This window comes from Quercus robur, chromosome 8 (genome assembly GCF_932294415.1).
Source record: "Quercus robur chromosome 8, dhQueRobu3.1, whole genome shotgun sequence".
Lineage (NCBI taxonomy): Eukaryota > Viridiplantae > Streptophyta > Magnoliopsida > Fagales > Fagaceae > Quercus > Quercus robur.
In genome coordinates, this window is record NC_065541.1 from 45,484,142 (window position 1) to 45,499,047 (window position 14,906).

A 14,906-nucleotide genomic window follows, 5' to 3' on the forward strand; every position below is an offset into this window, starting at 1 on the left:
TTTGATATCTAAAAATCTTTACTCATTACAGAATGCTTAACCATTTATTTTTCAATTAATTTGCATGCGGTTATGTAAATCTATCAATTGTTTACTTAAAACTCACAATAAACAATTAAACCAATATTGTCTTAATTTCACTATTTTTTTTACCAAAAAAAAGTTTTGAAAAAATGGTTCGGGTCGCGGGTCACGGGTTGAGTTGACATGCAAAAAACACGGGTCAAGTCACGGGTCAACCCATTTTTGCTTCGGGTCAAAAAATTGGGTTCGGGTCGGGTTGGGTCAGAAAATTCTGACCCATTTTGCCATGTCTACCCAAGGCTAGAATTTCCCCAAAACCACACGCACTCAGCATGTTGGGAGGTATCATCCTGCCTACAAGGACAGTTCAAGATTTCGAATTTGAATGTTCAAAAAGTAAAAAGATTAACAAACTATCGTTACAAGCTAATTAGAAAGCTTGGTAATTACAACCTTCGGCAAAGAAAGATCAATTACACAAAATGTTCATTTGCCCTGTCCTGTACGTAGCTTGCTTGCCACAATATTGTTACAAACAAAGAAACCCAGTTATTACAACCTTCAGCAAACAAAGATCTATGGCATATAATATATTCAGTTAACCTGTCCTGTAGCTGTATGGATATCAATTCATGCATCATGCCCTTTTGGCAATTTTCCAAACAATGTATGACAGACTAGCTTTTATTTTACAGCGAGATTGTGTTAATCACTTGACAGAGAAATAAAAGATGCTGTAAAACCATCATCCCTAGCTTGAGCAGCACCCAATTCTCTTCAGAACTGAGGACTCATCTTTGACATTTATTGTTTGTCCTTTTGATGGAAGAGAGGAAGAACTTCCACTATCACCTGCATCAACTGCCCTCTTGCTCACGATCCGGTATATCTGGGTGAGAACTTCAGTAAAAGCATTTTCCACATTGGTTGCTTCCAATGCAGAAGTTTCCATGAAGTAGAGGGACTCTCTCTCTGCAAATGATTTTCCGTACTCTGTTGGAACGGCCACAAGGTGTCGAAGATCTGACTTGTTGCCAATCAGCATGACCACAATGTTGGGGTCTGTGTGCTCCCTCAACTCCTTCAACCACCTTGCGACATTCTCATATGTTGTGTGCCGAGTGACATCATACACCAGCAATGCACCAACAGCTCCTCGGTAGTAAGCACTAGTAATAGCACGGTACCTACAAAATAGAAAGGGGAATCAATCGAGCTAAAATCTCTAATGGCATAATACTTATAAGAATAGAAAGGGGAATCAAACTAACAATATATGAAATATAGCTGTAAATATACCTACGCCTTTTGAGAAGTTTGAATATCAATTTGCAATTGTAACAATATATTTGCACAGCACTTTGATCATTGATCAAGTGAAAAGAAGATACCAACAAATCATCAAGCAGTTAATGTACTCACGAATGGAATGCTTAAATTGACAAATATAGAAAATGCCAGCAGACGCTCTACATGATAATAAGGTAAAAGGAGTGAAAGAAGATTGGTGAAAGTGGTAAAGCACATGACTGATGGTATGAGAAAACTTGTATCATCATATGCTCTCAAATAATGAGGCTTTGTGAAATATAATAATGACCACTTGGCCATAAACACCAACCATTGCAATGATATCAGATAGAAGGATTCTCATTTAAATCCATTTTGGTTTGTCCATTGACCATTTGTGGCATACCCCCACCATGATAAGCTATACTGAAAATGAAAGTGGCTGAAACTCTTTCGCTCATGGGACTTAGTATAACATATCGTTGTTAGCCAATGATCTAACTCCCACAAAGAAATCTATGTTGATATGAAGTTTACACCTAAAAGAGCCATTTTGTATTCAAAACAAGAACAATAAAAGAATTGAAGCATCAGATATAGTGATAATTTAAGTCATACTTCCAGTAGCATAATATGCTTGGCTTATCCACAGGTATCATGTGGAGCTGCATTTGACATAGTGACCAGGTATCAATTTCCCCTACCAATGGAAAATTGAAGAAATGCCAAACATTGAAGAGTAAGATTACTAGCTAACACGGAATTCACCATGCAATGTAGTACCTACTTCCTAGTAAGGAAATCATCAACTGCCAAGCACTTGTAATTCACAGCTTTCCAAACAAAGAAAGCTACCCTAGAAGGAGCAAATAATACAGCATATTGCGATTATGGGATTGCTCATACTTTATTAAACATTAAAATGCTATTTTGGTGTTTCCATGTTTCCTTCATTTTTATTAGTTTTATGCAATATCAAAATTTATAACTAGTCTCACAATTTTTTTTGAAAAGTAATAAGAATTATATTAATCATGCAGAAAAAGACGAAAACAGCAAAAACAAGGTGGTCATGATGGTGAACACAAGAAACAGCAACCAAAAAAAAAAGCAACTTAAGGGGCATTACTAAGGGAAGTAAGAAACTCCAGAGTAGAAGAACAGTTTGAGGAACCCCAGCACCTAGCCCATTCAAAAAGAGTACTTTGTCTGAGAGCTTGTAACTGAACAAGCGATTTCTCTTTAGCCTCAAAAGAGCGCCGATTTCTTTCCATCCAAACAACCCACATCAAACAGCTAGGAACCATATTCCATATGTTCGAAGAAAATTTCCCCAACCGATTACTCCAACAAAACACCAAACTCTCCACTGAACCTGCCATGACCCATTGAATCCCAAAAACTTGTAACATTTGCACCCACAAAGAATAAGCTACAGGACAATGAAGGAGAAGATGGTCCATAGATTCCGCAGCACAGCAGCACTTACTAGTCTCACTATCGAATCAAATCCACAAGCCTAAATCCCTCTACCATTAGTAAAGTGCACGTTTTTCAAATATAATGTATAATAATAACCTGTAATAGCAAGATTCATAACAAGAATAGAAAAAAGTTAATAAGCTCAAAATAGGAATGTGTTTTGCCTATTAGCTCAAATGAATAGTGCAATTACACAAAGTTAATAAACTCAGGACTTCACTTCCTAAAAATTGGTTTATTTTTATTTTTATAAGTGATCACCAAAGCAAAGTGTCTTGACTCTGATGGGTCTGTGTAGTCCAACAGGTTTTCACAATAGCCCTCTAACCAAGCAGCAGCGGCCTGCAGGGTGGAGGTGTCCAGTGGATGATGAGAACGACAGTAGCAAGGATTGAACGGTGGCGGCATGTGGGGATTGGTGGTGAGTCAAATAGCCACCGTGCAGAGACTCACAACTACCGATGCAAAATCCAAATCTATTGTTGTCATCATGATTTCCACCACCAGAAAGCCCATTCTAGTGCACTCTACTAGGGAGCAAGCCTTAAAGAATCTAGTGCGCGCCATTCAAGACTTCTCTGTAGAGCTCAAACAAGTGAAAACCAGACTTGAGTCACTGATGAAGCTCATATAAAGAAAGATCAACAAACTTGAAGGCAACACTCCACACATGAGAGCCAACACTGTTGAGCCACCAAAATTTCATGCTAAAATAGAATTGCCAATTTCAACCAAGTGTTTACTTTGAAATTCATTTAATAAAAAGAACCTACTGTTGAGCCTAAGCAATCAAAGAAGGTTCTACAAGAGAGTAATACATGAGAGGGTGCATATGATGTGAAATTTTGAGTTTGATGAATGTGCTACTGATAAAAAGCCTACTGAAGTAGAAAATAAAGATTGAAATGGTGCTTCCTATGGCTTAAGAAAAGACCGGTTCAATTCCATCATTCATTCCACACATTGATTTTGTAACTTCCGATGAGTTTAATGATGTTGAACTCAGGACTTTTCTGTTCTTAATGTACCCAAGAGTGATTCCAGAATTGAAGCATGTATCCTTCTACACTTCAAAACTCAGGTTCATGTTTTCTCCAAACAGGGGAAGATGATGCAGGCACAAAGACGTATCTATTTCAATTTGGTTTTATTTAATTTGGAGTCCATTGTAATTTTGGAACCTTAGTGGCTCCTCAATTTTCTATGGGTGAAATCAGGTTGGAAGTAGTTCAATAGGCCTTGGTTCAGTGGGTGGGCAGTAGCAAAGAGCCTGTGACATGGGAGTCTTACGAAGAATTGCATCATCTGTTTTCTAACTTGAATCTTAAGGACAAGATTTTGTCCTTAAGGTGAGGGGAATGTTATGATTCAAACAGCAAAGGATAAAGAACCTACCTAACCGGACTCTTGGCGTGCAGGTGTACTAAGTGACAGAGTTGAGCAGTAAGAGATAAAGATGAAGATTAAAGGCTGGAAGAGGAAAGTGACAGAATTCCTTAGTCTATTAGAAGTTACCAATAAAGATTCCTAATCCTTAGAAATGATAAGATTGGATTAGATTTATCTAATTCATTGTTATTAGTTTGTATTTTGTTATCGGCTGTATTTGAAATTACCCGATGTATTACCTGCATTTATGATTATTTAAGGAAAGGAATGAATCAATGAAGGCAAGACGAATTAAACCCAAATTCCTCTCTTCTCTCTCTCACATTCTAGGAGGTTAGTCATTTAAAAAGAAAAAAAAGGCTCCAGGATGCTATTTAACTCAAATCTAACTAAATTTCTGTTTAAAAACTTGATAAAAATCCAGTTCATAACATTTTGTAGCTTCAGCTCAATTAATAACAAACATGCACTGACCTCCAAACCTCAAGTTGTAAAACTGCTCCTACAAGGATCAAGCAAAGTTAAAAACCTAACAGCACACTACATTTGAACTTTATGGGAGAGTGTTCCAGAAAGAGAGAACAATCATTATTTGAAAAAATTTCCCCATCTCTATTTCTGATGCCTAACTCACAGAAGTAACAAAATAATACCTTTTACACTTATTTTTTTTGAACAGCTTACTGTAAATTCCATAAAGGCAGAATAGACAGATGAGCATCATGTCCAAATTCCTCCAAAAAAGAAACAACAAAAATTAAGAATAATCTAAAAGTAAGTGTCATGACCGAAGGCAAGTGTTGGTCCCATCTACGCTATACCCCAAAAGTACTAGTCAAGTTATAATTAGAGCTCCTCATAAACACTTATATAGCCTAGTACACGCTTGATGTGGGATTCAACGTATGGTCATGCAACCCACACATTCCAACCAATAGCAATCCAGATAATCATCGGTATCACACTAAGTTCCTCAAGCTTGAATTTCACAAGTAAACATTAAAAAATTAGATAATTAGACTCATACATGCTAAACAGACTCAGTTGCACCTAATAATCCAGCCATTCATTTGCAATAGTGACAACTACTTAAGGACAGCCCTGCCAAGCATATTTAAAATCACTCAGTGTCTATTTCTTTATGATATGCAATCAATTTGTTTGGCCTCTCATTCCAAAATTTTAGAGCCAGCAGGCCCAGCACACAAGGAACCATACTTTTTTTTTTTTATTGGTGATTACATACAAACCAGAAGGTGCCATTTAAGCTAGAGTTCATTGGCGTAGCAAGCATTCACACAAGAACCTTAACCATATAACAGAACTTGTAAAAATAAATTCCAGGAAGAGATTAAATCTTTCTATATGGAAGAGGTAAATTGAAACTTAATATTATGAAAGGGAATGAGATTATATTAAAAAATGATAGGAGAAACTTGGATGCTATCTCTACTTATCAAAAAAAAAAAAGAAAAAGAAATGGACGTTATCTCATTTATTTCTTAATGATTCAGAGACTATAAGTTCAATCCAAAGAGGAGAAAAAAGTAGCTCCCACTGTAAGATGAGGAGAACTAATTTATATCAGACAAACATAAGAACAGAATACCATTTGTTATACTGCTCTGCATCTGCAATGCCTTCAATACTGTTCCCTTCATGATCAAGTGCATGAGATGAATGCTAGCTAGATGAAAGCCATGCCGACATATAAGTTATAACTAATCAAACATCAAGTTCTACTATTCCACATAAGAACTTAAGCTTCCACAAACAGTACATAAAGGTTCACACCAAATAAATCTTTGAAAAAACGTCAATAATGGTCAAAACTACGAAGACGATCCTGATAGTAAGATATATATATATATATATATATATTTTTTTTTTTTTTTCTTTTTCTTTTTCCCTTTTTTCGTTTTTGAGAAACAGAATTACCCTTTCTTCAAAAGCCCTTCAGATTCCACATAACCACATCAAACCCATAACATAAATAAAAGCTTTATTTTATTTTTATTTTATTATACAAGGAACGCCCTCAAGTTATGCGCAAGTGGGGACCATCCTGAGGGGCAAACCCCTGATGCCCACACCCCCCCATTGATTGGGTGTTAGGTAAATTGCGAAATGCCTCAACTAAGAGTCAAACCAGAGACTTTCGGGTTTACATACATTTATTCCAGTTATGGCTAAGGCATCCCTTTTGGGACAAAGCATTTATATGATAAGAAAGAAATTTCTGGGCCTCAAAACCTATGGTATTGTATTGCACATAAAAGGCAAAACCTATGTCATATAATCAGAAAATTCTGACAGGAAAGAATCAAAAGCCTTCTTAACCTCAAAGCCCATGATATTTGACACATAGAACCCAATCAAACAAACCTCGAAAAAACTAACCTAACAGAAACAATCAGCTTTCTTAGCCCCACCAAACAAAATAAAGTTTCAGGCAGAAATATCAAACCCCAAGACACAAGTATCAAAATTTCCTAGGAATACTCACAAACCCATGAATTCCCTGATAATATAATCAAATCCCACATGACAGAATCCTATAATTTTAAATTAGAAAAAAAAAAGGGCACACCTTTCTTGGCCAGCAGTGTCCCAAATCTGAGCCTTGATGACCTTGCCATCAATTTTCATACTCTTGGTAGCAAACTCTACCCCAATAGTAGATTTGGACTCCAAATTAAACTCGTTCCTCGTGAACCTCGAGAGCAAATTGGATTTTCCCACACCAGAATCACCAATCAAAACCAGTTTGAACAGGTAGTCATACTCATCCTCAGGTTTGTACACAGCCATGTATCAACCTACACTTTTTCTTTAGTTATTAGAGAGAGAGAGAGGAAACAGTTTTTGTTTGTTATAGTACTATGAAATTGGAAGTGTTAGGATCCAGAGAGAGAGAGAGAGAGAGAGAGTAAAGCTGTGAAGGAAGGGATATGGTTTAACTATTTAGGATTTTTATTCTCAAAAAGTTGTTTACAGTTGAGTGTGTTCGTGTTTCGATTGATTTGGGGTTTGGGACTGTTGGAAATGGGCACTGACAAAGACTGTTACCAGGTTCGCTAGAATCTAGGAAGCGTGTATAAATGCAAAGATCATATATTATAACATCTCCCGCTATTAAATAGTAATAAATTAATAAACCTTGGTGCGCTCAAAGTTGCGGGAAAATTCTGATACCTTTATATATCCATAGTTTAAAAGCACCACCAAAAAATAAAATAAAATATTTAGAAAAAAAAATAAAACATAAATTACACCTTTTTAAGTTGAAAGTAATTTTATATTTGATCTATAGAATTTAAATATTAAATATTTTAATTCCTAACTATATTGCGTAAATCCATTTTTTTCGACAGAAAATATTTTTTGGTTAAGAAAAGAATATACTTTTAAGTATTTGTAGCATTCTTGACAATGCTTAAGAAAATATTTTCAAATTTCAAATTTTAAGTGTTTGTTTGCATTTTTTAAAATTTTTAAAGAAAACATATTACCTACTATTTTCTCACATTTTCTCACTTTTCAAACATATATATATAATACAGAGCAAAAAAAGAGAAGAGGTTTTGATTAAAAAAAAAAATGATATGGCTATTAATTTCTACCAAAACAAACAAAGCCTACATTGTACTTTTCTTTTTTTCTCCATTTTTTTTTTGAGAGGTACTTTGCTTAATTTCCTATTGATGATATTACTATTAAATTCAAACCATACTTCCAATTTCCATGACTTTTAAGGGAACATCATTTCTTGTTTTGTTTACCTTTTAAAAATGTATAAGTTTCCAAAACTATTTTTAAAAAAATTTATCAAAAAATTCAATTAGTAAATTAATAGGGGTATAATAAGAACATTAGTAAATTAATGACTTTTATTTTTAGAAATAGAACAATATTTTGGTATATCTCAAAATAGAATAGAGAACAAAAAAAAAAAAAAAATGGGATGAAGGGAATACTATTTTTTTTAATGCATCAAACCATCTCCAATATTTTTCTATTATAGTTTGTTTGGTTGCAATTTTTTTATTAGCACTATTTGATTACTATTCTTAGCTGAAAAAAAGGTTGATGGGCTGATTACAATTTGGTATCTTTGATTGGGGTGGTGCAATGCCCTAAACTTTTGGCTTTTTGGTAATGAAGCTGTTGTGTTATTTTTATCCTTGCTCTTGGTTCTGTTGTATTGTAAAAGATTTTTGTTACCATAATTTTAATTCTCTTTTTTTCTTGGTTGTAGTTCAGATTTTTATGTGATATATTGGGCTAAATGTTTCTCAAAATTATATAAAATAGTTGTCATCTATCTTAGCATTAATCAAGAGATTGTGTTTGTGTAATGTTTAATGTGTAATGGGCATTGATTTTATTTATGTCATTCTTTTTTTTTGTTTTTTGGTTCTCAAATGTGAGGCTTCGGAGTGCAATTTGTAGGGTCTAAATTTGCTGAATTAGTTTATTAGTTGCATTTGATGTCATTCGAGCTTGCGATTCTTTTTGCAGATAAGTTTTGTTTTTGCAAAAAAATCTTCTATTTATGGATGCTTATTTACCTATCATGATTTCAATAGGGGATGACGTTGACAACTTGTTACTTGCTAATTTGAAGAGTTAAGAGAACAATCCTATCTGGTCAGTATCTTTTGTTTCTAGTAAGTTTAATCTTTTTAGAATATTTGCATGGATATTTGAGAAAATGAGCCAAATGCTAAAATCTTAAATTTAGGTTGCTTGTATTTCTCTTTTTGCTTTTTAGTGTATTATTATTATTATTATATTAGCCTATTTTTCCCTTCCATTACAATGTTCGTATCAATCTTTTCTTGATTTCTATTTAAATTTGCTCTTGAGAATATATTCAATACTTGAGAATTTCATTTCTCATGTTGTTTACCATCATTACATAGTTTCTCCATTGTCTAGATTGACATAAAATATTATCAGTACTTGACAATTTCATTTCTCATGTTGTACTTGAGAACTTCATATTTTTCAATCGTTGCATGCATTAAAATTCAAAAGTAATTTGCCTATTAATTTGTAGGTCTTTGAGGTTGATATTCTATTTCTTTTCCATCGGATGATAATTGGTCTCCAATTCTTTTGCAGCCCAACAAGAATTTTCGTTATTTTGATGTTCTCTTTGCTCAAAACACTGATTTTAGACCCACGTTTTGATTTTTTTTTTTTTCCCCTTTTTATCAGACTGGTGAGTTAGATTGCTTTCATTTTATGCAAATATGATTTTTACTTGAAATCACTACCTGAAAATTCTCTCACTCAAAATTGTTGGATTCATATTTTTGGACTTAAGTGTAAAGGTGCCATTGGCGCGCGAATTGGAGTAGTGATCATACAATGATGGATTTACTAATTTGTACTGCAAAAAAATTATAATTTGTGCATACCTATGTTAAAATTTGGATGACTTTTTGTTAGTGTGTGATGACTTTCAGTTATGACTTTTTTTTTTTTTTTTTTTTTTTTCATTCATCCTATCTATATACAAATCATTGGATTGAGCATGCATGAAAAATGCAATTGGAATACATATAATGGTGCATTTGATTATTTATGCTAAAAAATTTGGTTGGACACGGGTTTATGTTAGAATTTTTTTGTTGTGTGTTTGTTATTTAAAACGATGTAGTTTTTATTTATTTATTTGAAACAACATTATTTTAACTTTTAAGTACTCTTTAATCGACACCATTCAGGAAAAAAAAAATCCACATCAAAGCTATTTTTTATTAAAAAGTAAAAGAAAAATTAAAAAAAAAAAAGATTAATAAAATTAGTTTTTTTTTTTTATTTTAATTTCTTTAATTTTTTTCTCTTCTATTTTGCATTTTTCCTTTTTCTTTTTCTCCTTGACCCAACTATTAGCCATAGTCTAAAGGTGAATTGAGGCTACCCATTCATTCCTTCTAGCAATATCATAAACCTCAAAGCAAGGTTTGCTTCGTTGTTGCTAGGGATTTTGTTGGGTTCTCAGGCTCAGTAATGGTGTTTCTTCGTGGCTAGAATCATTTCAATGCGCTCCATGCCATGCCAAAAACTTGCCCTCAAGATGACAATGGCAATCTCCAATGGGCCATTTAGGATGCATATGAAGAAATTTTACGAGACCAAGTTAAGTTACTATGTTCTTAACCTAAATTATATATAATTTTCTTCAAATTATTCTTAGAAAGATGCTAATTTTTTTTTTCGAACTATGAGGGTAGAATTTGAACAAACAGTTTGTTCAAACATCACCAAAACTTTTTTTTAATATATAAAATTGACAATATTTACAACAATAACAATAACAATAATCATATCAATAACAATAATAATAACAACTAGATTCATGCATAATGAAATACAAGTTAAGGTAAAATATAGAATGAAGTTTGAGGCATAGATGCTTTTATGAGCGATCACTGATTGAACATACAACATAATGATTAATACGGATTATCTATCCATTTCAAGAATTGGGTTCATCAAGTAAGTTCTTCTTATACATCATGTTTTTTATTTTTTTTTAATAGGTATAATTGTAATTGGCATATAGAAATCAAGACTCAACTCCAACCATTATTGGAGATAAAACACTTGATCAATTAATAATTGGGTACCCATTTAAAACCTAATAAACATTAATGTTAATTGGCTTTAATTGGGTAGGTTTGGCCTGTTTGGGTGGACAAATAGATTTGGGTTGATTTTCCCACCCCTAGTGTTATTCAAGTAATTAAGGGGTTTTCCACTTGATTAGACTAGAATAGAAATTCTATATTGTATATATATATAAAAAGTCTCTATAGGTGAACTATCCCAGCACTTCAAAATGTGCTGGGACAGGTCACTCTCCATAAGGGAATGGAGTGATCCTATCCCAGCGCTTTTCGAAGCGTTGGAATAGGTGAATCCTATGGGATAGGTCTTTCCCATAAGGGAAATCAGTAATCTTATTCCAGCGCAATAGGGCTTCTTATACCAACGTTTTTGATAACCGCTGCTATAGGCCTCCTATTGCAGTGATTTGTAAAGCGTCAGTTTTGAGTCGCCGTAATAGGGTTTCCTATACTAGTGGTTTCAAAAAGCGCTGGTACAGGCTTATTTATTACGGTGATTTTTAAAAGCGCTAGACAAAAAACGCTGGGATAGGACAATTTTTTTGTAGTGTGAGTTGTTCTAAAAAAATTGTCTATCTTTATTATACTCCATTGAATAAATAAAGACGGTTGTGGCACAACAGGTAATTGATGATATTATTTATGCATAGTTTTTTAATGTTTCTTTGATTTCAATAGCAATAAAATGAGGCAATCATAGGGCATAGTTAAGAATTAAGATAGGGTTTCTCTTTGAATGATTTCTTTTATTAAAGGTACGTTTGGTACACTGAATGTGGATTACGATAAAAATTGTAATTTTTATTGCTAGGAATAAAATGTGTTGTAATGTATTCATTAGTTTGGTTGTAAGTTATAACATTAGAATGAAACTTAACATTTATTTTAGAAAATTTTTTACTCAGACAATTATATCTCCTTAAAAATTGTTATTTTTAAATTTAAGAGGGACATGCAATATTTTTAATAATTTTTTATTTCTATAGTTGTTAGATGTATATGGAAAGTTTGTTTATTTAGAAATATATTAAGTTTTGAAATTATTGCATTTACTAAGGAATAGCTAATACAACCTTTTAAAGAAGAATAATTATTCCTCATTTTGAAGAATAGCTATTCATAAGGAATGATTATTCCTTGTAATAAAAACATAACCAAACTAAAGAATAACTAAACTATAGGAATAACTATTACATTACAGCGTCTATTACAGTCTACCAAACATGCTCTAAAAATTATATGCAACCAAAGAAAATTTTGAGAGCTTTTAACTGTTATTAATAAATAAATAAAATAAATAATTAGGGAGAGAGAAAAAAAACTATAAAAAAAGTAATGGAACTATTATTATCATTTTTAAAGACAAGTTAATTAGGAAGGAAATATCTTTTCGAAAAAGTTTCCAGGCAAACCCAACTAAAATCCGACTTATTTAAGATAGATTAACCAAAATAATTATGGAATTATAGATTTTAAAATAAAAATAAAAATGACCTCACCTTCTTCTATAATCATTAACCAGTGAGGTGTTTTTGATAAACATTTGTTCCTAGATTTTGGGAGAGATACAAACAATAAAGGCAAAACTATACCATTGGTCCTTAAAGTTTACCCTGTGAGCGCAATTAGTCCCTCAAATTTCAAGCAAGCGCTATTAGTCCCTCAAGTTTAAAAAATGAGTGATACTAGTTCTTTGGTTAACTTCAGTTAGAAGTATTGCTTACGTGGTTAATGGAATACTGAGTTCTCATTTATTTTAATGATGTGGCATTTTTAATAAAAAATTACAAAATTATTTACAACTGGTACATCTTTTACCGTTTATTACAAGTGCTTTTACAAACTGATGAATGGCATATGAGTCATTATCTTTTTTAATTTGCTAAAAAATTCTTAAGACTCTCCAATATCTTCCTGTGACCCAAGCACTTCATCTTCCTTTCCTGCCATTCTCCCAACCATGGTGGCTGCAACTGCCGCTCTTCCTTTGCCGTAGCGACTCCTCCAAATGGCCTTCGTTGCCACTGCAACAACCAACACAAGCTCTGTCCTTTGCCATTCTCCATGAATGTCCATCGACTGCTTATCTCCTAAAGATCTTTATGTTTCTTTGTTTAGATTTGTTTCCAAAGGATTCATAAATAGCATGAAAAAATGTTTAAATTTGTTTCATTATAAATCTTCAAATGTTTGAAGCATTATATTCAAGTTTTATTTTTCCTTAAAAAAAATTGGTCCTTTTTCTTTCTCTGCCATGAACCAATGGTAGTCACTGTGGGAATCTTTGTTGCCTATCACTTTTGTTGTTCTCAAAATATTTGTTGGTTTCTTACTCTTGACACTAGACAACTCTTGTTAACAAGAGAGGATTTATGGCCAATCAATTTAGATTAGAAAGAGAGTTACGTAAAAGACTTATCCTCAAAGGCGGTTCTCTTCAACTCATATCTGGATTTTTGTTAAGAGAGTTTCCGATAAATTATTGTTGGCTTTGAGGTGGTCCGGCCACTTGATTAGAAAACTGGAAAACGGTGAAGCGAAGAAAGGGAAAATAGGAGAGGAGAGAGTGAGGGGTTGAAGCCAATCCTTTTTTTTTTTTTTTTTTGGGCATAAGAATAAATAAAATCCAATTAAAGATTACATGGCAACTTTATAATTAAATAACCGATATGGTATAGGACACTTAAGTTGCCACGTCATTTTATAAGTGCTTGCAGTTAAATTATAAATGCCATGTCACTTTTTTGTTAGCCACGTGATTTTTTTTTTTTTAAAAGAAGAATGTTATATCTTTTTTAAGGTAGTCTTTTTTTTTTTTTTTTTTTTTGGGATGGATTTAAGGTAGTCTTATTATTATTATACAATTTGGACTAATTTAATGAAAAGTAATGCATTTCATAATCATATTTATCCCAACATAATTTTTTTTAAATTATTGTAGAATTTTTTTTATTCAATTTTTCAAACCTTAATTCAAAATGATAGTGGCTAATTAGTTTTATCATATTTTTTTTTTTCATGATCTCATTTTTAACATTTCTTATCATTATCATATATTTATAGGCTAATGATTTGCGTAAGAGAGACATTAAATATTGAGAAACAAAAGATTTTTGGTATGAATAAGGCACACCCAAAAGAGTCCATTATGGAAAGGTACTTCATAGACTAATGTCTAACATTTTGCTCACGGTGTCCAAATAGGATTGAAATATTTAATCGACCTAAGTGAAATGATGACCGACAATTATCCATATTCTCCAAGAGAGGCCGTCCTTCCAAGAAGAGTGTAGTACAAAAGATAAACAAAGCAGATTATTATGTAGCATCACTTTATGTCCTACAAAATTGTGATGAGATTGAGTAGTTTGTTTAGTAAGACTTACATATTGTACATCAATACTATCATACTCTTGTATAAACTTTTAAGATTGACTATAGTGAATCAGGGATAACTTTTATGTAAAGAACATAAGAACATCCTTGTAGACTTATGGGCTAATGTTGATGAGATACATAGACATGTTCATTCTTTGGTTCAAAGAAAGGGTATGATAGCATGAGTGCATCCATTTCTTATAAATTTAATCACTCAAAACGCATATAATTTTATAGATTATGGACACAGCTTATAGCTCTAGTGCTCCAGTGCACTGGAGCTGACACAATGTGAACTTGTGGTAGAAATTAGACGCATATCTGTATCGTGTCAGTTCTAGTGCACTGGAGTTAAGCTGTGTCTATATCTATAAAATTAAATACCTATTTTGATTCATTACTTTTTTTCCCCTTTGCAAAACGTAAGGGCATTTGATTTACCCTGGATTTAACCCTGCAATCATACTAGATTACTTCTAAGTGGCGACTTGCGACAACTTGAAAAGCTGACTTTTAATGGCACAATTAAGCAATATTGGGGTCCATTATTGTCAATCGATTTGTTATGTTAATCAACGCTTTTCATTGATAGTTACAACATAAATTTGATGAAATCCTTCCATTTCCACTGCTTTGTTACCTATTGAATCTCATTTCTCATGTTCCTGTATTTTTTGGTGGCCGGGGGGAGGGGTAGAATGA

General features: G+C 32.9%; 1 protein-coding gene and 1 long non-coding RNA gene across 2 annotated transcripts; both read right to left on the reverse strand.

Annotated features, from left to right (window-relative positions):
* Positions 1–443: 443 nt before the first annotated feature.
* Positions 444–7,276, reverse strand: LOC126695888 (ras-related protein Rab11D). The gene is made up of 2 exons (XM_050392685.1): positions 6,776–7,276; positions 444–1,211 (listed from the first exon to the last, which is right to left on the reverse strand). Exons 1-2 carry the CDS (start codon positions 6,994–6,996, stop codon positions 776–778), a joined length of 657 nt encoding a protein of 218 aa, XP_050248642.1. The 5' UTR covers positions 6,997–7,276; the 3' UTR covers positions 444–775.
* LOC126695889 (uncharacterized) lies at positions 2,865–6,763 on the reverse strand. Its single transcript, XR_007646069.1, has 2 exons — positions 5,795–6,763; positions 2,865–3,374 (listed from the first exon to the last, which is right to left on the reverse strand). It is a non-coding gene; the product is annotated as an uncharacterized LOC126695889 (long non-coding RNA).
* Positions 7,277–14,906: the final 7,630 nt, after the last annotated feature.

Coding starts and splice junctions, on each gene's coding strand:
- LOC126695888 (XM_050392685.1), bottom strand. CDS start 6,996: ATGGCTGTGTACAAACCTGAGGATGAGTATGACTACCTGTTCAAACTG. Junction 1,212..6,775: donor GACACTGCTGGCCAAGAAAG/GTGTGCCCTTTT, acceptor TCTATTTTGTAG/GTACCGTGCTATTACTAGTG.